Consider the following 23646-nt stretch of genomic DNA (forward strand, 5'->3'; position numbering starts at 1 on the left):
CTCAAGGAAAATAGAGCATACCTTTCAAAATGACCAAATTCAACTAGAGTTATTGAGTAAAACATTTTGCCCAAGTAAGATATTTAATTTCTTAGATTGCCTGATTTTGACTTCACTGTGGACCCCATGGCCTTTGTCATAATAATGGACTTGGCTAAAACACCACGATGGAAAGTTCTTAGTATCTGGACATTCTAAGATGGGAAGGCTGAAACTGAGGAATCTACAGTTCTAATAAATAAGAAAAAAAAATGGAACCTGAAAAAAACTCACAAAGTCAGGTAATTATTGTAAACCCAAGAGCTTTTAGAGAAGAAATATGACCTACCACGACTGGTCCTCCCCATGCACATGTTGTCTGGGGTGACGACTTCTTGTTTGATAGCAAAGTAGTCATTCTGCAAGGTGTCTGTCTGGAGAGGGTCCCGGAGAATGACCGAGGGGTAGTCATTCTCATACTTGAGGGAGAGGAGCTCTTCCGAGCTGATGGGATGGAGCGTCTGATAGGACTCTGTGATGAAGCTGGGCTCTGAGAACTCCGACGGTGGAACACACTGGGCATGCTCAATACCATAGCCTGGAAACAAAGGGTTTGCAATTAAAGAGAGGAGAGATTTGTACCTAAAATAAGCAGTTTTCACCATCTACAGGGCCCTATGATGTGGAACAAGCTCCTTAGAGAATAAGGGAAAATACTTTAAATCAGAAAAGCTTGCATTTTTAACCTTGTCCACTACTAAACAGCTTTAGCCCTTGACAAGATAATTGATTTCCTGACTTCATATCCTCATCTATAAAATGGGGGTGATTGCGATTTTTCCCGGAGCACTGTGATGAAGATGAAATGAGGATAGAGGTCAAATGCCCACCAACATTCCCCACACAATAAGCTCTTGACACAGAGTAGTTAATATCATTGTGTCACTGGAATAAAAATTGTAATAACGTAAAAAGATAAAATGAAAAAAATAAAACCTGTTTCATATTCCCTGTAAAAGCACAGCCATCAGATAAGATGGTCCTATATCTCAGAGCTTACATTAGTGCAACAGGCCTACATTCATTCTTTCCCTCAGGCCATCTCTTCAGTATGGTTGGGTATCTTACACAAAAAAGGAGAAGACTATATTTCCTATAATAGAATTTGAAGCTGCATAGCACACTCTTAAAGAAGGATTTTGGAGGAAATGCTGCCATCTCCACTAATAAAAAGGAAAGAACAAAGACCAAGATCAAATCCCTAACCCAACCCTCTTTTGGCCATCGTAGTGCACAGTATCAAATAGGAACAAAAGTTTAGGGGTCTAGTTGCAGTCTCTCTGCATGACTTTCAGGTGAAGACATCAGAGAAGGATCCTAGTGTGTAGGAACTTGGTAGGTTAATGAAACGTATATATAGGTTGAAACTTTGTGCTTTGTGGAAAATAATAAAGTAACAAAGAAGAGTCTACATCTAAGAAGATATTTTTTTTGATAGAATTACCACGAAGGAGCCTGAGATTCACTGAGATAGGGATCTTTTCCTAGTTTGCTATTATCATGAGAGAAGAGTGGTAGAAATGAACTTACTAATGAAGTAATCCGAGGTATAGCGGGATTCTGGATAGGTTGGGTTGACTCCATTAACTTGATATGGTTTCACATCCTCTGTAATGAACAGATAGGGAAGGAACAAAGAGGTCAATATTCAAGTCATGCTTGGCCTAAAAGGATCTTGGATGCAAAGACCACAATGATCTCAACCCCTTTTCTAGGAAATCTGCATACTCATTAACGGGGTTGGCATCTGAGTCTGTCCTGACTGTGGCCTTGTCTAAAGATGAAATAAAAAAAATATGACTAAGGTTATTATTTCAGTAGCTGCAAAATGGGATTTAGTATCTTGGAAAGAGAATCCATGAGTAATCTCTAAGGGCTGAGAAGGCATTCAGCATTCATTCTCAATGTATTCGTGCTGCGTGTATGTCGACCACACTATAGCCAAAGGCTTGAGTACATCCCAGGTTAGCAGGATCAATCCCCAACCCCCAAACTAATCAATTTCAAAACTTCTCAAAAATATATTGTAGTCTTTAGGCCGTAGATTTTACGTTCTCCATTTCCTCTAACAGATGTCTGGTTTTTGTTTTGTATTTTTCCCATTGCCCTCAGGTTTCAAGTTCAGGCCCAGACAAGAAGCAGGACACTGGTAAGGTGACTCCATTTGGTGAAATGCGACTGCGCTTGTGTCAAGGGAGAGAAGAGCAACCCAATCAAACTCCTGCCCGGATGCCAACTCCCCTAGGAAAAGGAGAGGAAGGGAGACGAAGAGCACCTGCGGACAGAAAGCTCTGCATGACCCTGCAGTAAGCCTGGGATCCTCTAATTACCCTGGAACAAATGCCATGGCTCCGATTCTTGTATGGAGTAGTCTGATTATATTTCACCATAAGAATCTGACATAGAGTATGGGTTTGGGTTTTTCCTCAGGTATTTGATAGCTTGTTAGGAGCAAAGTCTGATGGGAAAACAAGTTTATGCCTGCACAGAAAAACAGTTCCCAGTTGAGATAAAATGATTAAACTTTGCTTTAGCAGTTTATCAGATTGAAACATCCCCGTACCTTTCACCTTCCACCCCACCCCAAACAGCTATGTTATTTTGCTGCTGTGTTGCTTTAGTTTAATTACAGAACAAAAGCTGTAGCCTCAGCACAAACATCATGCTCATCTCTTCAAGTAACTGAACCTGAAGAGGGAGAATTCTTTCTGCCTCTCTCAACAGAATATTGGGTGGGAAGATATGACTTTTGACTTTTGCTCTCAAACATACTGACTCATATCCTAATTCTCTTAAATGTTCTTACATTATTCCTTTACCCTAAGTGAGGCCAAACCAGTCTTAGGGGCCAGAAGGCCCCTGTGAATCCACATTATTATACAAAAAGCACAGGATGGGATGTTAAATTTTAAGTTAAATAAAAATATATTGAGGGTGGGCACGGTGGCTCACGCCTGTAATCCCAATGTTTTGGGAGGCCAAGGTGGGCAGATCACGAGGTCAAGGGATCAAGACCATCCTGGCCAACACGGTGAAGCCCTGACTCTACTAAAAATACAAAAATTAGCTAGGCATGGTGGCATGCGCCTGTAGTCCCAGCTACTCAGGAGGGTGAGGCAGGAGAATTGCTTGAACCTAGGAGGCGAAGGTTGCAGTGAGCCGACATCGCGCGACTGCACTCCAGCCTGGGTGACAGAGCAAGACTCTGTCTCAAAAAATAAGTAAAATAAAATAAAATAAAAATATATTGAAAGTTGAAATAAAATGAAGAAAAGGAGATGAGTGATACTGAAGAAATCGCCTACCCTGAGCTTCATTTTACAGACAAGGACAATAATAGGACTTGTCCTTACTATCTCACACGGTTATTTTGATAATCCAAAGAGAAAATGTATTTGAAAGCACTTTGGAAACAAGGAGACCTGATAGAGATATTAATTGTAACTACAATCAGAGATGGGCTTAGATAGCCCAAAACACCTGGCAGCTCCATTGTGATAAATGGAGGAAAACAGCCTCTTAGTAGAATATACTGGGTTACACAGTCTGATGGAATCTGCTATTGTGTTTAGAAGTCAACAGTCAAATCAGATCTGTTAGGAGCCTGCCATGTCGTTTCCCTCCATAAACAGGTCGCTCATGTCAACACCTATGAGTGGGTGTCTGTGCACGGAGAACATGCCGGTGCTTTGGGGAAGCCTGTGCAACTGCCTGCCATCCTCGGTAAAAGCAGCCACAGAAAGACTTACCTAGTTCTTTCCTGTGTTCCTTTATGTCTTATTTTTCAACAGAAGGTGAAAAGAAGGAATAAAGATAACACTTTTGAGCACAGAGAAATCTAGTTTGGGTCTCTCTTGAGCACTGCATAATGGAATATATTCTTAACCAAAGGAAGGTATAATGTGGGGTAAAAGTGCTAATCCTGAGTTTTGCTCCCCTCCCCCAGCGTCTGTGCCAAGGGTTAGAGCTGATGACCACAGGGAAAGGGTGGGCCTGGGTTAGAGAGGGCAATGGGCTTCTAGGCTTACAGTCAGCTGGAGGGCACTGCTGACTGCTGGTAACTGCAATTTATTTTAAGAAAAAATTCAAAAAAATAAGCACAAAAACACCCAAGTTTGCCGCCTGCTGCTGTTTCTATACTCAGCCAGGACTGTGGTACATGAGTCACTTGGTCCAAAAAGGTTGGAAGAGGCTGTTAAGGGAGGCCATGTCATTACAAGGTTGCAACATAGCGTCCTGATATAACCCCAGTTCCTGCTCCAGATGTAAAAGGTATGATGTACTACTGCAATTCCAATTCAGTTAGTGGGCAGAGAAATCTGTCTTATTAATATGGTCTCAGAAGCTAAGCTTTCCCGGGATGTGATCAGGTATTATGGGGCATGCATCAAGGCAGTGTGTATTAAGATTGCAGAAAACAAAAACAAAAACAAAAACTATTCTTGGGTTGGCTGTGGGCACTGCTTGTTCAAACAGGGCATGGGTTTGAGATAAGGACCTGGATTAGAATGTTGCAATCCAAGAAGCTTCAGTGGTACAATCTTGCTGAAGATTAATATCTGAACCCCCAATATGTAGAAGAAAAAGAAATTACACTCATCTAAGAGTACCTGCTGTATGCTGAGCAGTGTACTAGGCACATTCCCACATACGTCCTACAGTAGCACGCCCACAGATAAAGGCATTGACGTCCCACCATTGGGTGCGCCCCCTACCTACTCTCACAGCAACCCCACATAACCTCCACCTCTCTCTGTTTCCACATATTTACCTTTCTGCAGGATCTCTAGATGTTCCCATAAGATGTCCCCAACAAAGTCTGGGGCCAGCTCGAGAAAGCAGTCTTTACCCAGGGCGCAGAGGGCTGCTCCATTCATACAGAACTTCTGGAAGTCTACACCTTTCAGGCTGAATTCATTCACAGCCCACATCACCCAGTCCCGAACATGGGTTTCTGTCCACTGCCGGGGGTCTGAGGAAAGAGATCAGATGAAGATCCAGCAGGTCGGGCTTTTAACTCCTATCCAAGCCTCAGAGAGGACACTGAAGGAGCTGAATTTAGCTGAGAATGCTATCTTTATTCATCGAATGAGGAAGCATCAGCCTAGCCTGCACATCACTAAGTGCCTTCCATAACCCTCCCCTCCATATTCAACATCTCTGCCTTCTCTATTTCACCAGCTAGGAGGTCACTACTGCCAGCCAAAAAGTACCACGTGAGTATTCTCTGTCCTTGCAGGCAAAGATTTCCATGAATCTCCTCTCTCACTGCCTTATTCCCACTGGACTTTTTTAAAGCCCTGAACAGAACAAATGGCTTCTTTAATAGCAATAATAACAAGAGATTGCTCATGCCTCTCCCTGCTCTTAACTTATAATATACTTGAGACTATTATTCTCAATTATTTTTTATCTTAGCCAATTATAGTGGTAATAATTGTAGCAATTAGTAGTAGTCATTCATTCAAATGGCACTTGGTAATAACATTATTAGGTGCCTGTATTATACCAGATACTCTGCAAAGTCTGTACTTATCATAAGCTATAGCTTGAGTAGCACTGTAGTATTGATAACATGCGATCTTCATACATGACCTGAGGTTTAACCTGGCTACACCCACCAATGAAACCAATGAAGTTCAGATGACAGCAGGTGTAATGCCCAACATCAGAGCTGTTCCAAGAGATCCAGAACTGATTCTAGTGTGCAGGCAAGTTTGAGGACCACTGTCTTCATATCAAGATGGCAGGAACAAGCCCAGGAGATGGGGCAGCCTCAGTATGTGTGTCATGATTGTCCGAACAGATGGCAGCCATGGCCCATAGCTGCTGACTCCAATGTGGTTAGTGTAACGTCTGCCTCACACACTCCAGGTGAGAAAATGTGTCTTCCCAAAGGGTCTGACCCCAACCACTCTTTTTCCAACTACAAAACCATACCTTTTGGGATCCCCAGTCGTTGCTGTTCTTTAGTGAAACCACTGAAAGTAGCTTTTAATGCTTGAGACATCATTTCTTTGCTGCTTGGAGTTAATAGTGGGACATCTGCACATTCCATATCTGCATGAAAAAATTGCATATGAATAACAAAAATTACATAGGTAATGAACCAATCATAAAACATTACAAATGTGCTGTGAGAAGGCAAGCTGAGAAACAACTGTGCTAGCATCCTCACCAGAGCACCAGAGCAGGCAATTTTTTTTTTTTTTTTTTTTTTTTTTTTGAGACGGAGTCTTGCTCTGTCACCCAGGCTGGAGTGCAGTGGCGTGATCTCAGCTCACTACAACCTCTGCCTGCTGGGTTCAAGCGATTCTCCTGCCTCAGCCTCCTGAGTAGCTAGGATTACAGGCATGTGCCACCATGCCCGGCTAGTTTTTTTTATTTTTAGGAGAGACAGGGTTTCACCATGTTGGCCAGGCTGGTCTCGAGCTCCTGACCTCAAGTGATCCACCTGCCTCAGCCTCCCAAAGTGCTGGGATCATAGGCATGAGCCACTGTGCCGGCATGAGCAGGCAACATTTAAGGGGCTTTCCACATTGTGCTAGGTCTAAAATGTCCTGCATTCCTGACAAACAAATATGTTTACTCTTCCTGAACACCTCTACTAGTTTATACGCAGTCCCTGCTTATCTTTCACATTTACCGAGAATATTAATGTTACTACATACTTTCAGTTACCTATGAAAATGAAATAACAATATTCATTCAACAAATGATTAGCACTTGCTTTGTGCAAGGAATTAAAGAAACAACAGTGAACAACACAGAAATAGTCTCTACAGGAGCTAGCTATCTGATTCTTGCAGTAGATTCAGCCACTAAAAATCTATCTACACAGTTAAATGTTTCAATGCAATGTCAATAAGGGCTTCAAAGGAGAAGTACATGATGCAACGTTAATGTGCAACAGGAATTCCTGGAAGTCTGAAGGAAACAGGAAAGGCCTCCCTTAGAAGATGAGAGACGTTTGACGTGAATTGTGAAGGATGCATGAGAATTTAGGAAGAAAAGAATACTCCAGATCAGTGGTTCTCAAAGTGTAGTCCTCAGAGCAGGGACATCAGCATCAACTACAAAAAGATCATTTTGTTTTAAGATCACCTTATCTGTTCTGTAAAGAGTGATTTAGGGGGTGAGTATGAATGGATGAGCAAGACATTTTAGAAAGTTATTGCACCAGTCCTGGCGAGAGAAGATGGTGGCTTTGACTACAAAAGTGGCAAGGCAGACAACATAAGTGAGTCAACTTGAAATGCATACAGGACGAAAAATCTATAAAGCTTGGTTAGTGTCAGTAGTGAAGAAGAGTGAGGCATTACAGCCTGCAGATTTGCAAATGTATCATCATTTGCTACACCCACATGCACCTTAATCTCTGCTATGTCCATCCAGATCCTCCTGTATTTGCGGACCATGTTCACGATGTTGGTACATAAATATAGCTGAACGTAAACATCTTCTGAATTCACCTCAGGCACAATTTCCCACAAAAAGTGAATAAGCAAAGAAATGAGCTGAGAATCCCTACTAGCTTTCCTGTTACCTTTTGACAGTGATACACTTTACCAAAGTGATTTCTAGAAACCTGAATCTTCAGTGTATCCCATGAAACTGACTTATAAAATGACTAAGTTCCAGGCAAGGCTACTACAGAAATTCTTCAATTGGCCATTTCTAAACTTTGCTTGGTTAAAAAATATTCCCCGGACACAAACAATGTATTATGGGCTGAATGAAATTAAGCATAGGATAACCTCTGAAGAAAGGAGCAAATATATTGCCTCTGAATGTCGAACTAAGTGGAGATTACACTGCATAAAAGAAGGACAGGTGGCACTTTCTCTCTTGTTTGCTTTTAGTGATGCTGTCAGGAAACTGCTAGAGTCCAGGCTGTGCCCTGGAAGAACAGAAGGGCTCCCTAGCTGCTCTTCCAGGCCTTGCCAATGACGAGGAATCTGAAGTTCCAGGGAGTGGTAAGTTTGGGTTGCCCTGGGACATGCCCAGAAAAATCTAGTGGAAAAAATCAACATGTCTCCAGGAAGGTTAACAAAATGATGGAAAATCCCAGATTGTTAGGGGGAAGTAATTGGGGGAGGGGATAGAATGTTGATTACATAACATCCAGCCCTTCAAACAATGGAGTAATCATCAAATGAGTCACTAAGAAACACATGGCTGCTCCCCATCCATCCCCACTCTACACCTCCAAGAACAGCTAAGCGGCAGGTCCAGAAATGTCTTCCCTTAGAGTAGAAATCAGTTTTACTTTAGAGAAAAGGGCTCTCTAGTTAACCAGAGAGTATTGCTTCTGAGAGAAGAAACAACTGTAGCAGCCCCAGCTCCCAGCACATGGCTAAACACACAAGTCAATCAACAAATGTTGAGTGAATTAAATTTTTCCAAATTTGAAGCAACTTTCCTCCCTTCACCCCCATCCAACACAAATTCATTAACTTGAACTGTGTGGGTTTTGTTGTGTGTGTTTGTTCCCTCCATTAGATTTATGACTTGATGAAAAGGACCTTACTGATAGCGGAAATTGGCCAGGACAACACATGTGGAAAACACAGGCCAGGCCAAATGGACAAGCAGTGGTTCTGCTGTAGCGGGAACTGAAGAATGAGACTGACTAGGAGGCCCCCAGAATCTTCTCAACATGAAAGCTGGGACAGTGGGATGCCAGTGTGAGGTGACAGCCAAGGACGACAGCAGAAAGCCTGAAAAAGAAGTTCCTTGAGTCTGCCTCCCGTAACTCCACAAGCCCTGGCAGTGTGGTCTGGACAGGACTGCTGAGCTGACAATTCTCCACGTAGGTTTCTGCTTCCTGTCAGGGGGCAGGCATTTCTGGGTTCTCACTTGTTCTCTCCCAGGAAAGCAGCTAGAATTACTTTTGCCTTTCCACCTCAATGCCATCTCCACAAGCCCAGTCCACATGCTGTTGGGGCCCCATCAGAGGTGCCTGGCTCTGCCCCTCTGCCTGTGAGACTCAAGTGCTAGATCTCTTTAAAAAAAGGGTTCACATCCCAGCTGGGGGAAACCATCCCTATCCACTTAGGACACTTGCATTTGGACTTGATCAGCTCCAGAGAAGGCACAGCATTGTCTTTGGAGCCAAAGGATTCAGATGTAAAAGTCAGAACTTTATCCTATAAAGTGTGGAATTGTAGTTTAAAAAGAAAAAAAAAGTCAAACTCCCTTCTATAAGTAAGTGAACAGTTGGCAAAGATTGTCTTTTTCGGTTGTGTGAGCATTGCTCTTAAGTGATGACTAATCACGCTCAAAAATGTATATTAAATAGAAAATAAACTCACCATATAAAATACTAATTCAAAAATTCCCTTCATGTTGTTTGCAGACTGTAGCAGTTCTGTTCATTATACTCATCAAAAACAATGACAAAATCATTACACGGGTGAAAAATCTGACATGACTTAGCCTAAGCAGATATCGCTTTACTCTTAAAATACTTTACTTCATCACCTATTATAATATTTTTACATTAGGTACAAAATATTTCTAATTTTAGAATCAGTGTCTGGAAGTTAATCACTACCTCCATAGACATTAACTAATTATATTTTATGGAAAAATACTGAAATCTCCTTTGTGCTAATAATTACAATATCTTAAATTCAAATAACATATTTGTTTCAAAATGCTGAGAATCCGGCCTGGAGAAACACTACGCCAACACAGTGGAGATTCTAAACACAATGCACTGGAAAATGAGGACATAAATATATTGCAATTATATTAGATTTCCTGCCCACTGATTATTCCTTGGGACCCCAAATTTCAGTTAATATTTATAGGAATTCCCCTAGACCTCTGAAAGGACAGTTGTGCCGAAGCTGGTGATTAAATAACCATTGCAGGAGATTGCACAGTATTTAGACAGAAGTGAGCAGGTAGCTTTCTCTGAATCTACAGAAGAATAAGCTAGTGGCATTTTGAATGCAGGGAAACATCTGCTCATTTTTCATTGTGGCCTAACCCTGAACCACCTCATAGATGTTTCAAGTGAAATGTAAAACAAGGGTTTCCATTCACTTACATGTAACTCAAAGTTAAGGGCTGTTCAGTTTCCAAGAACCTTCCAGGGTGTTTCATGTGTCTTTTCATACCACTCTTTTCAGTTCTTTGAAACCGAATGGCTCTTACCAACAATGGTACACAGAATCTAAACACTAGGTGGCTTTTGTTTGGCAAGAAGTTCAAGACATCTGGCCTTACTGACCTCATGAGTTTATGCTCTCACTATTCTCAATCAATGATCATGGGAAGACTGGAGCATCTGGGATCCTAGGGTTAGGAGATGAGGGATACAGCCAAGGACAAGAAATCCAAGGTGCATGTCCCAGTTTTGCATGACCATTGAACTGGGCCCAACCCCATCAGATTATGATACCAGTCATGTGTGTTGGGTATGGTCACACTCAATAGCAGCATGAAAGAAATACTAAGAGTGAGTAATATGCCTTATACCTGAGAAATGCTTTACAGTTTGCCAAGACTCTTCACATACACTATTCCAAAATATCCTCTAAACATAAAACTGGAGGGGCCCGGAAAGGTATCACAAGGTCCCCATTTCACAGATGAGGAAATCAAGGCCCTGAGAGATCAAGAGCTTGACCTAAAGTCACAAGGCCAAGAGGGACCAGCTGGGGCTAGAAGCCAGTCTTCTAACTCTTAAAGTTCAGGGTCTTTCTCTCTATTCCACTGCAAACAGAAATGGATCAGATATCCAGGAAAACTAACATTTTTCAGAGCTGAGAAAAAAAAAAAAATGGGACTTTTCCTTTCTTACTTTGAAAGATTTTAGGAGTGATTAAAAACTTAAAACTATTCCAAGAAACCCAGGGTTTCATACAGCTAGCCCCGTAAGAACATAATTAAGAGCCATTTACAGAATCAACTATAATCTTTTCTTTTCCTGGCACTCAGGCAACTGAGGCTTCCTTCCATATGAAGCAAATGAGTTAAGTGAAAACCTGGCTTCCTTCTCTGTCCAACCCTGACTCAACCTAATGGGCAACTTTGCATATAACAGAAGTTTAATTTGTTACATAAAGGCTTACTGAAATATATTTTTTAAAGTAAAAGTAAACCAAGAATAAACCTTCTGGTCCACATGGAGAGGATAAAAGAACAGTTCTCCAAACTGAAAGATAGGATTCTAAAGACAAAGAAAAAAGAGAGAGAGGGGCGTGCATTGTTGATAACTTGTTGATCAAAATCCATAGGTTCTGATTTCACTTACGCCATTAGTGTAGACACACTGGATAAGTCACTTACTCAATTCACTTTGAAAAGAGGTCTGTTCATAGGTGGTGTCTATATCCCTCATAGAGTTTTACATTTTTTATTTGGCAATTTTCAAACATACATAAAAGTAGAGAGAAACTCTACTCAAAATTTATCAATACTACCCGTTTTTATTTCATCTTCCACACACATGCACACCCATACACACACGCAGAAGAATTATACACCTAATCCCAGACAACAAGTCATTTCACCCACAAATATTTCATTGTCACAAGGATATTTTTTAGATAAAGGGAGATCATAGAGTTAAAGTTTAATAAGAGGCAAATAAACTCAAGGAAAAAGAAAAAAAGCCTTCAAGTTACTTTCTCTCATGCTTAAATCTAGGTCTATATTTCATGCACTGGCCCACTTGAACCACAGAACTTCTTTCAAAGCAACACTGTCATGATCTGGAAAGTGCCAATGTTGGATCACACAGATGATTTCAAATCAAGATGGTAAGCCAGTTCCAGGGACTTCCACTTCCTACAAGCAGAAGGCTGCAGTGATATTTCCTCTTAATGGTCAACATTCTCATGAACTTACAACTGTAACTAAAGTGTACAAAACAAATAAAAAGGCTCGGAGTTCTGGCCAGCACAGAAGGGCAGTGTGAAAGGTAATATCATTGCCAAACTGCCGACAACAAGTCCCAGTTTAGGAGATAAGGTGCCTTTACCCCTTCAGACCAACACAAATAGAGAAATGGCTGCAGCCACACTGACAGCTCTGCTTCTGAAGTTGATGACCCCTGGAGGGTGGTCACTGGTCTACAAGAGGATTCTCCTGATAAAAAAGCTAATGATCTCAGAAGAATGTGCAAAGGAATCTCAAAGAAAGACAGTCTCTATTGCCCTCTCTCATTCATATAAAGGCAGGGTTGAAGTAGAGTAGAAGGGAGTGGTAAGTGATTCCTGTGATAGGCACTAGAAACCGGGCAGGCAGGACTTCCAGCTTAGGGAGGTACTATAATCCACAAAGCTTCTGGCTAAGGTTAATGCAAAGAAGGGAGGCAAGTGTCCCTCCTCAGCCCCTTGGCTGTATTTTCATAAACCCAATGATGTGACAACACAATGGGGGACACGCAGGACTCTTGGCTCCAGCAAGAGTGAAGCAATAAATGACTCAGTGCCCATGCTGAGGCCACCCATCCCAACCAAACCGTCTATTATTGTCCCAAACAACAGGACACTATGAGACCTGGAAGAGACTCATATGAGTTAGGAAACATACAACTGGGTTTCTGAACTTCTTTTAATACCTAACCCTTTCGAAGTCACCAGCCAATAAAAACCACTGCAAAGAAGGGAGAAGAAGCTGCATAGAAAATCCCCAATTCACCCTCCAGTGACCTGACTGACCAAAAATGCAAGCCAGTCTCAAGTTACAGTATCTCGGTTTGCTGCCAATGCACACAGTCACTAGGGAAAGCACGCTCTTTGGGTACAATGTGCCAACTCAGAGGAGATGCCTCTCCGCAGAGGGAAGCTGCCCTAAGACAAAAGAGATGGTCTCCTGCAAGGCAGCTCCAAATTGCATGGAGAAGCTGGTTTCAGGTCCTGCAGCCAGGCCTGAGAAAGAAGCCTGTAGAGAGGGCTCAGCACACTGAACATCTGTAGGAAGTGACCTCAGACTTCTCCCTCTTCCCTTCATCCACCTCCTGCCCCATCCCCCAAAAGGAGTTTTAACACATTATTACCAATGAAGTCCTGAGGATTTGGTGACTCACCAGGCTCACACATGGTTCCAATGAGCCCTTGACCATTACATGGTAGGGAAGCAGGAAAAACAAATGAAAGCAGTTGTAATTCGGCAGCGCCGGAGTTCAGACCTGCCAGACAAAAGGGATTGCAGGCATGTTCCCAAATTCGTTCAGGCACCTGACATGCACAAGCTATTTTTAATCACTGGATTTATTTCTTTCCTACCTCCTCCACCATCCTCCACCTCAGCAAATGTTTCGAAGTCAGAGCAAAACCCAAATCAATTCCAGGTGTTCAGGGAAACCCAGAGAGGCTCTTCCGTTCCAGGATCCCAGCCAGAAAGCAGAACTGCCCCCTGGGTCCTGTAGCTAAATTTTCTCGCTCATTCCTTAGACTAGTTCAAATCTCCCACCCTAAACATTGGGCAAATGGCCTAAAACAGGAAATACATGAATGAATGTGTCCTGCTGGAAAGGCTTTTAAATATGTGTTTTTCTCTAGCAGCCTGGCAAGTGAAGGTACATAAACCAGGTCTCAAAGCCCCTCAGATGAAGCTCGCTTTCATTCTCTAGGATGCTCTACCCACCATGCTGTGAGGATTAAATGGACTATGTGTGACAATGCCAAAGCTTAAGACATAGTAGGTGCTCAACAAATCATTGGCTACTTGATTATACTGAAAAGCATCTTATAAAATATAAAGACTTAAAAAAAAAAAGATTTTATTTCCCAATGCTTACAGAAACATCAAGAAGGAACCTGGCAATTTCTCCAGGTACAAATAAGTGACTGAGAAAATAAGAAAAACAAATGCAAAAATCAGATTCTGAGATATAAATGGAAATTGACATCCCCTGAAACTGGCATTTTTTCCTAACAGAATAGACTAATTTCTTACCTATTCTGCATCCTCCAATCTGCTAAGGGGAAAATACTTTTTGCAGCAATAAGCATCTAAAATATGTTTGCCATGACACTTCAGAACTACATGAATCCAATGCACCTAAGATGCCTTTTGGTTGCAAAAACGTCCTAAGAGTTCCACCTTAGAACCAATATGGCACAAAGCAAAAGTATAATTTTATGCTAAGAACTCTTTTCTATGTGTTTGGAATCTGCCAAAATCCAAGCTGCGTTTTAATTGTCATTTATGGGCCTCTAAATTAATGACACTCAAGCAATTTAAAAGGAAGTTTTAGCTATTGAGATTATGATTCCTGTGTGCAAGGACCACCACCATAGGGTACATTAAAGAATCATTCAAGCTTCTTAAATGATCATTTCAAGCCATTTACAAAGTACTTCACATGTTTCAAAGCATTTCCTGCATAGATAATTACACCTGACTCCCACCACATGACATACTTTATAGTTCCTAAATGTCCCAGAACAGTGTGACTTCTTTATCATGAAAAACACAGAGCCATGGTCTCTACATTACTCAGGAGGAAAGAATGAGTTGGGCTCTTTCGTCTCCATGGATTTGCAGAGAACCACATTGCATCCTATTGGTTCTTCCCACATCTTACACTTCTGAATGAGGAAAACTCCTGCCCTGCCTTCACTAAAATTCTCATGACAGGAGCATACGGCTTTTGGTACCAACATGACATAGGATAACCCCACCCAGGAAGACAATGGAGAATATCTGACAACTACATCTTGCTATAATCCCAGCTTCCACTAATTCTGGTTTACATAATAGCCTTTGAGGCCTCATCCTCTGAGATCTTGCAGATGCTGATGAATTGGGCTAACCAATTTATTTTAATTTCACTTAACTCCCACCTATAATTATCATTCCTGCTATTTGACTAGAACTGTATCTTTTAGAAAGTGTTTTCTTGAATATTCTCGTATGATTTTTCAAAACAAGCACATGTAGTATTATCTTTATCATGTAGGTGAGGAAATTGAGGCTCACAAAGGTTTCTTAAGTGACTTAACTAAGATTATCAAACCAGTAAAGTGATATAACAAGGATTCAATCCCACATCTTCAGACGCGCAAACCACGTGTTTTCTCCCTGCACCTATTCACAGAATTAAAAGCAAATGAGGCAAAAATGATGGGGCATGATAACATTTCTTTTTTCATTTTCTCCAACATTTTCATTCTAGAAAAAGCTCTTTCTGGAGCAGGGAAGAACCTCAATCCCTGAGACTCTCTACCGACAGCAGGCTCCATTGCACGTCCTACCCAGAACTGGCCTGGTCAAACCTCGGCTCGGGGCCCACTTGGCACTTGGTCGGGGGGTAAAACAGGCATCGGGAGAGTGGCGCTGAGAATCACCAAGAAGGCCAGGCTGGGCAAGGTGTACGATGAGGAGTTTTCTCCATGGGCAAATGAAAAATCTGGGCAAACAAATGGAGTGGAGCCCGTTTATTTAGGCTGGAAGAGGTAAAGTTTTTCTGCACTTTTGAACTGTTTTCTCAAGGCCTGCCTCTCCCTCCCACGCAGGAAACAAACACAGAGACAGGCCTCTTCCAGTGAGGGCTTCAGTCGTTCAAAGTTAGCCCAGGAAGGGCAGAAGGAAGAAAGGCTTAGAGAAAGGAAGGAGGAACGGGGGCTAGGAAGGTGGTGCAGTGGCCATGGGGGTAGCCGCCAAGGGAGAAGGCTGGAGCTGGGAGCAGACAGAGGAGGAGAGCTGGCCAAGAAGGGAGGAGAGAGGGAAGAAAGCAGGAAGCAGAGAAAGGGAATATTGGAAAATTGTAAACCAGAACAAAGAAACAGAATGCAGAGTGGCAATGGCCTGGGAAGAGGCAACAACCGACTCCCAATTAATGATGTTCAGAAAGCAACAATTTTTCATCAATTTTGAAAGGAAATTCTCTCTCAACTTTCTTATTTATTTATACATTATATAAATACATTTTTAAACCAAAAAAGGACCATTTTTCCAATGGGAAAAAGTCTTGTTTGAGATGAAAGCCAGTCTTCAAAAACTTCTTGGAGGAAGCTGAAACCCCACATGTCTCGGTGCTACAGAAAGAAAAACAAAGTGGACATTCTTCCTGCGTTCTAAGGCTTTTTTATGCAGATGTGTTTTTCTTTTAATAAATAAATCTGGACTGAGAAGGAAAAAGTATACTCATACACATTCACACAGTGCAACTGTCTGTTTTCAACCCAGGGAAACCACAATGAAAAATAAGAATACGCAAGTCCATTTTCCCAGTACAGCAGACAAGGATTCTCAATATTGGCAGCCACAGGCACTGAAGCAACACAGTATGCGTGCACACCCTGCTCCAGCTTCCAGATCCACAGAGGAGTACTTGATGATGAGTGGTCATGAGGGGCAGGGCAGGACCTGAAGAACGACCACCATACTTCCCCAGAAGTCTTCTCACTTAAGACATTTGGTTGCCCCATCCTTTTTGAGCTACACAATTTCACTTATAAGCCAAAATGATTATTTAAAAATGATTATACACAACGAGTTTAAATCTGCCTCCTTATGAGTTCTATCAATAGGCCCTTGCTTTGCTTGTTGAGAGATCAGCAAGCACAAAGCGAATTTGTCCTTATCTGGCAGCTTTTCCCCTGCTTTCTTCCTCCTATCATCACTTCCGTCCAGGTTTCCAAACTCCGTGGTTCCTTCAACCATTCATGTTGGCATGGTTTTTGGCCACTCCCCTCGCTCCACCTAGAAGCATTCCTCTAAGCCTACGTTCCTGAAGAGCATCACAAGCATTCATAGGTGAACATCGTGCTTCTCAGAAGTTAAATGGGAACAATGAGATCATCATCTTACTCCATAAGCTTTGACTGGTGCAGACTAAGACAACACTGATCTAACAGCCTAACTACAAAAGCCACTCAAAGGACATTGCCAGGACCTCTCCATAGAAAGTGATACTGAACCAGTTCTGTACCTACTGACTGAATTTTATTAACTTCACAACAGGGCTTCACATTTATCCATATTAACTTCACTTTGTTTCGATCCATGTTTCTAAGAACTTTTTTATACCTTGAATCTGTGCTCGTCCTATTAGCTGTCATTCTCAGCTTTGCACCATCTGCAATGCACTAAGTGTGCTTTCTGCATCTTTCTCTATTCTAAGCCTCTAATAAAAATGTTGAAAAGGCAACCAGCAAGTACTGATCCCCATAACATAACGTCAGAGACCATGCATTACTCTGACACTGACACATTAATCAAGACCCGTTGGGTATAGTTGCTCAACCAGTTACAAATCCTCCTGACTTTACTATCATTAGATCCACATATCTTTGTCTTGACCACAAATATATCATGGAAAGACTCAGACAAAAGCATTACTGGAATCAAAATATGAGGTTACAATATTCAGTTGGTCTCCCAGTTGTGGAGCCAGTTCTCCCCCCAAGTTTCTAAGCATCTGGCAAGTGAAAGGTGGCTGATAGTACAAATGGCTGAGCTGGAATTCAGACCCCTGTACAGTGAAATAAAGAAAGACAGAGAAAGGGGGTGGGGTGGAGAGAGAGAGAGAGAAAGAGAGCTGCAGCCACAGCATTGCTTTGCTTCTAGAAACAATGGGCAGTTAGAGAACAATGGCTACAGACAAAGTCTTGGTCTATTTATATCTGCCACTGTTAGTCCCAGACAGGAGGAACTGGAAGTCTGCCCTGTATGCACAGCTCCAACTGGACCCAAGTTGGGAGGAAGATGAGGTCACCAACAAGGCTGCCTGCTTAGAAATGGGCTTCTTTTTTCTTCGTATAGTTGCTTCTTAGCCTAAAGGTTCTCTTAAGCTTGCTTGCCTTCTGCTAAAATACAGCCACTGCTGAGAAGGGAGAGATGAGAAAAGTAACTGCTGCTCTGCCCAGCCCAAAGCAATTAAGGCCTCTCTGTACAGAGGTTGCAGGAAGGTGGGAATGCCAAGGAAAAAATAACCAATCGATGGAGGTCAACGCTATGGTTTCTGAAACAACAGTCTTATTAGGTCTGTTAATTATACATGTTTAGGAGCATTACAAAGGAGCTTTTCCCTGGGAAAGTTCCCTCCTCATTTCTTTGGAGACAAATAAAGAGGCCAAGAGCTGAAATTCACAGATATGTACGCATTACATCTCAGGGACAATCTCTTCTTCCCTTTATTTCAGCCCCTTTTTGATGGTATCTCTATTTTCTGGAATTTCATCTTTTGCTCTAATATGGCTTTGGAGAGATACTCAATTTTAATCCTTCCCAAACTGTGTTACTTGTATCCTTAATCCTCCTACAGGCTTACTAAAAAGAGCCACCAGTAGATTAGCCTGTGACAGACACCAAACTGAACATGAGGAGAGCCTGGGCTGGGGAGGAAGGCACAGGGAGGGAGGCACAGGCCGTGAGCCCCTGCAGGCATCTCCTCCTGCATGCCTTCATTGTGAGTTTCCACCGACAGCCCTTAGCATTAATGCGCAACCAACAGTAAGCAACTGCACCCTCTGGATCCAGTCCAACCTTATAGCCTTAAGAATCCCACGTGCAAAGCTGGAATCTCCCAGAGGCAAGAAATTCAGGGCTCAACAAAGAGATCCCCTGAGCAGTAACTTCAGATTTCCACTCATGCCTCAAGTTCCTGTCACTAACTTCCCACCTTGTTCCTGGAAAACCAACATGTAAGGAGATATAAAAATCTAAATAAGATTTTTTTCTCTTTTTCCTTTAAATAGCTTAAAATATTTTACAGACAACATCCCAGATAATGTCAACCCATTGGGAGGGAACTAGTAGCAAACAGTTAAATGTTTTATAACTTAAAATTTTAAGCACAGAGCAGGCACATGCTGGATACTGCTAGGGCCAAGGAACCCTAGGAGCCAAGAAATGGTTAAAAGGGATGCATCACGTTCCTTCCCCAGCCCCACATGCTCTTCATCAACTTCATAAGTGTGTCAAGATGCTCAGGGTCCAGACCATCTGGAGGGTGCGCTCATAAACTTGAACTACCAGGACAACAGATAATGTGCACAAGCCCATAACAAGCAAACATACTAGTACATCTTTCATGCTAAGCAAATGGTGGAGACTGAAATTCAGATGAAGCATTTGACCACCTAAAATAGACCAAACTGTGAAGATCTAAGTGGGTGATCTATAGGTCACCTGACCTGGTACAGTACTTCATTCAAACACTGCTTCCTTGACTCCTCCCCTATCCCCTGCTCCCAACAGACTAATTATTCCCTTCTCTAAGGGCCCTGCTGAATCATCCCAGTGTAATTCACAAGAGCCACATGGGAACCACATGGTAGGAGTCAGGAGAAGGCAGAGAGACACACATTCTTATCCTAAAGCAAGGCTGACATCAGAGAAGATGCAGAAATCCCCACCCTGAGCATGTTGGTAAGCACATGAGATGGCCATCCCTCTGCCTATCACAGGCTCCAAAAAATACCAGCACGCCAGCTAAACACACCAAAAACCGATGGTGCCGCCCCAACATGGCACATCTAATGGAATTCAGGCCCCGTACAGTGCAGTAAATCTAAATATATGTCCCTAATGAGGAGTCAGAAATCCTGAGACTTCGGGGATTTAGGCAATAATTGTGGGGACCCAGCTCAAGTTTCCTGCACTGAAAAGGAGGGGCCTAGAGAGATAAGCTTCGAAGGGAGCATGCTTATGCTCCCTAAACCATTAGGCTCACTGCTAAACCTATCATGCGAGCCTACCCCAAGGTTTGTGTAGACCTACCTAATCTATAATTTTGGCCTCTATATATCTTTGGCTTTGGCCTTTTTTATGGCCTGGAGCAATAACTATCAGCCCGAGTCCTCTCCTGGTGTGTTCACACATTTCCCTGCCTCTGTCCCTCTATCCCGCCCTCACTATAGCTATAGGATGCATAAAGCCTTATCCAGGACCAAAAAGCAGAAAAGAGGAATTTACAGAATTTGCTATAAAACTTTAACAACTCCTTGGAGGGATGTTCTCTTTCCTTGCAACCAGACATAGTTATAAAATGAATGAAAAGTGGAGAGAAGGAGGAGCCAAGCTCTGCCACTGGTCAGGGGTCTTACACTATTCCTGGAATACAGAATTAGAAGACGCTTTCGATGTCATCTAGTTCAAACCTTTTCTTTTACTGGTGGGTAAAATGAAGCTCAAGGTGACATCAACTTGCCTTAAGTCACTGGTTACTAATTCTAGAACTCTTGGCTCCCTCTCAGGATTTTTTTTTCCTCTACACCATTGCTGTTTACTTACAACAGTGGACTGGGAGGGAGAGGCTTTCTCCTATATCTTCACTACCATCAAGTCCTGATTCATCATTCTGGATAAACACTACTCCTCCCCAAGTTATTAAGAATCACAGAGGAATGAGCCATCCAAAGATCTAATAAATATGATGGGATTTTACAGATTCATGATGCTATCCACTCCTATTTCAGGTTATAAGTCTGGAATACTAATGGTCAGACTCTAAGGTGGAAAAGCTTCCTCCTAGCAAAGGTCCTTGTTGCATACCAGGGATATTAAGCAACTTTCAACAGTCAACTCCAATAGCATGACACCATGGTGTCTGATGGCTCTGAAATTTGAGGGTGCTATTCCTGTCAATCCAGAAAGAGTGAAGACTGCAGTTAACTTCAGTGATCTATGAACCTTTATCTAAAAAGCACTGAAAGGCAGAGTGCCTCATATCATTTAAAGGTTTTACACCACTACCCTTCTAGTCCTGCTGGTATTCCAAATAGGGTCAGTGAGCCATGGTGATAGGGTTGAGGGAATACAACAAACCCCACTGACAAAGCCAGAACTTAATATCAGGGGCACTGGCCAGTAAGTTGAATCTGATCTATCTAATTAATGAAGCTATCTGTTGATCCCCAGAAAGGCCATGGCCTGAAGCAATACAAGCAGCTCTAGTTGTGCAGGCAAATGCAGTCGGAATGCAGAGACCTAAGGGTTCCAGGAAAGATCCACCTCATTGTGATCTCTTCTAGACCCCACAGATTTTTTTCTTCTCCTTCCCAATGGGCTTCTCTTTAATGGCCCCAAATACCCAATCTTCAGCATTCTATTGTTCCTGCTGCTGCCCCAGAGTCTCGCCCACACGGACCCAGGGCAGACAGCCTCAGACACCTCTCCCAGTAGCAAGCCCAAGAGGGTGGTAAGTCGTCAGGCAGACCCAATCTCCAGATCAATGGGCGAGACCAACCAATGGGTGGCGAGCAGACAAAAAGTGATCAATGCAAAAGGCGGAGGGAGCTTAAGCCACTCTCCATCTGCCTGGGTAGGTGAGAAAGGGAGAGACTGGGATGTGCAGCCCTCATCCGCTGCTAATAAATGGCTCTGCCTCATCAGGAAGCCATTAGGAAATTGCAGCCACCACAGCCCCAAGCTCCCCGGACTGAACTGTCTGCATGCAGCTGGTGAAAGCGCTCATTATCTCTGTCCAGACGACACTAGCTCACTACACAGTGGAGCCTAACCAATGAGCCCTCAGAATAAACCTTGGGCTTGAGTGGTGAGGAAGGAGGGACTGAAAAAGTCCCTTGAGATTGGGGAGATGCAGCGCTCCCCCAGGTGTGTGCTCCAAGCTCCAGATCAGGAATACGAGCCCTTCTCCTCACATCCCAGCTGGACAGCATTCTTTTTTTCAGAAAGAGCTACTGACTGCTCATGAGCATGGGGCTTCTTTTGGGAATAATGAAAACATTCTGGAATTAGACGTTGATGATGATTGCACAACTCTGTGAATGTACTGGAATGCACTGACATGTACACTTTAAGATGGTAAATTTTATGTTATATCAATTATATCTCAATTAAAAAAAAAGTAAATGTTAGAGAAAGAGCTACTGGCCCACTGCTATGAGCCCAACAATGAATACCTTGGTGATAGATCCCTCAGGCAGAGTTTCCCTCTAGTGGGAGAAGCAAACACCGCCTAAGTACAGAAGCAATAGCTATATGCTCACAACAGACGATGAGTGCTGGGATCACGGCTGAAGCGGAAGGTTTTGCAATGCAGAGTGAGTGAACTGGCCGGGTCCAGAAGCACTAGGGGAGGGGGTAGGAAGGCGTGCACGTAAGATGTCCCGGGTGTAGGGCGTGAGGGACAGAAGGCGGGCAAGGTGTCCAGGATGGCGCCCCTGGCAGTTGGTGGCATTACTGAAAGGGAAGACGAGAGGATGAGATCTCCCACGGCCACCTCCGCCACCTGGAAATCCTTGTGAGACGGAAGCCCCGCGATGCTCACTGGGAGACCGACCGTGGGAGAGGCTGGGCACGGGCCATTTCCAGAGGCAGACACCTGGTATCTGCAATTTCTGGGACCACTTATGTGAGGACTAAAGAGGAAGGGCCACAGGTTCTAGGAGACAAACAAAATCCCTCAAGTTCCCTACCCTAAAGACGCTCCCAGGAAAGGCTGCCGAGTGCTCTTTTAAAGTGATATGTGCATCTTTATACTTACATGCATAAGATTCTCAAGGGGAAGAAGTCTCCATCAGACAGGGCTCTTTCCCCCTCCAGTCCCTGGTGGGGGAGACAGAGGAAAAGCTGACAGGGCGGTGGGGTGTGGGGGCGGTGAAGGCTCACTGCGCAGGAACTGAGGAAGGTGCAGTCACAACACTGTGATGCCAGGGATCTTTTGGGGAAATTCTTTTCCAAAAGGGATCATGAATTTTGCCCCTGGAATGCCCCAGAGCACCTCTGATTGGTTCCCTGGCCCTGACTCAGATCGAGCCGGGCTCCACCCTCCATGAGTAAATAAAGGCAGGGATGGAGGGACGGAGAGGGAAGGAGAGGGAGCGGAGTGGGCAGACAGGAACCAGAAGGCCAGCGCTGGTTCAGGGAACACACCAGATGAGATTTCAGCGACGGGTGGTGTGGCAGAATTCAAGACATAATTCTCTGAGCCTTACACACCACTCCAGTTGGGATTCAGCCCTGCCTTGGCAGCCGGCTCAGTGCTGCTTTATAATATACTGAATTAGTCACTGGATTAGCAAGCACATTTACACACAGTGGCGCACAGCTGTTTAAAGACGCAGGATCCCCTTTTCTAGGTGCCAGATTCTGGCTATAAATCAACCATTGCAATCAGCAACCAGCAAACCCCAGAGGTGCATGGTTCCTGCAGACATCTTCCTTAGGGGAAGCCTGCTAGAACTGCGATGGCCATTTACTGGGGACAGGAGGGACAGCTGTGGCAAAGAAGGAAAGGTCGGTGGGCTTTTTCTGTCTTGAATCTTATTATCTTCAGGGGGCTGCCAGGTCTTCACTGACCTGGACCTTCCCGGCAGCAGCCTAGCTCAGGAAATGACGCCTGGGAGAACGGGAGTTCTAATCCTGCCTGGCTGTATTATCAAGTACAGAGTTTTTCTCCTAAACCTTGAATGGCTGGGTCACCTCCCAGAAAAGAAAAGACTCCAGGGCAAAGAGGACAGTACTTCAGCAATTAAAATAATTTTAAATCCTGATAACATCAATTCCAAAAAACTGCCTTGTTGAAGTGGCAAGGGCAATGTCTAAAAATAATGCTTTAGAGTTGGAATCATAACTCAAGCCCTAACTCACGTTCGGTAAGAATGCGTGAGAGGCATTTGAAAATAATTGAACTGGCCACAGGGACGGCTCTGGCCCACTTGGTTATGGAGGTGT

General features: G+C 43.2%; 1 protein-coding gene across 5 annotated transcripts in view; it reads right to left on the reverse strand.

Annotated features, from left to right (window-relative positions):
* Positions 1 to 23646, reverse strand: part of ETS1 (ETS proto-oncogene 1, transcription factor) — a 145497-nt gene that overhangs the window by 25674 nt on the left and 96177 nt on the right. For all 5 annotated transcript variants that reach the window (XM_055095081.2, XM_055095080.2, XM_055095082.2 and 2 more), the window contains 4 exons: positions 5980 to 6099; positions 4811 to 5011; positions 1570 to 1647; positions 329 to 577 (listed from right to left, as the gene is read on the reverse strand). In XM_055095081.2, coding sequence (XP_054951056.1) covers positions 329 to 577; positions 1570 to 1647; positions 4811 to 5011; positions 5980 to 6099 — 648 coding nt within the window. The remainder of the gene's footprint in view (positions 1 to 328; positions 578 to 1569; positions 1648 to 4810; positions 5012 to 5979; positions 6100 to 23646) is intronic.

Source organism: Pan paniscus, chromosome 9 (genome assembly GCF_029289425.2).
Source record: "Pan paniscus chromosome 9, NHGRI_mPanPan1-v2.0_pri, whole genome shotgun sequence".
NCBI classification, from domain to species: Eukaryota; Metazoa; Chordata; class Mammalia; order Primates; family Hominidae; genus Pan; species Pan paniscus.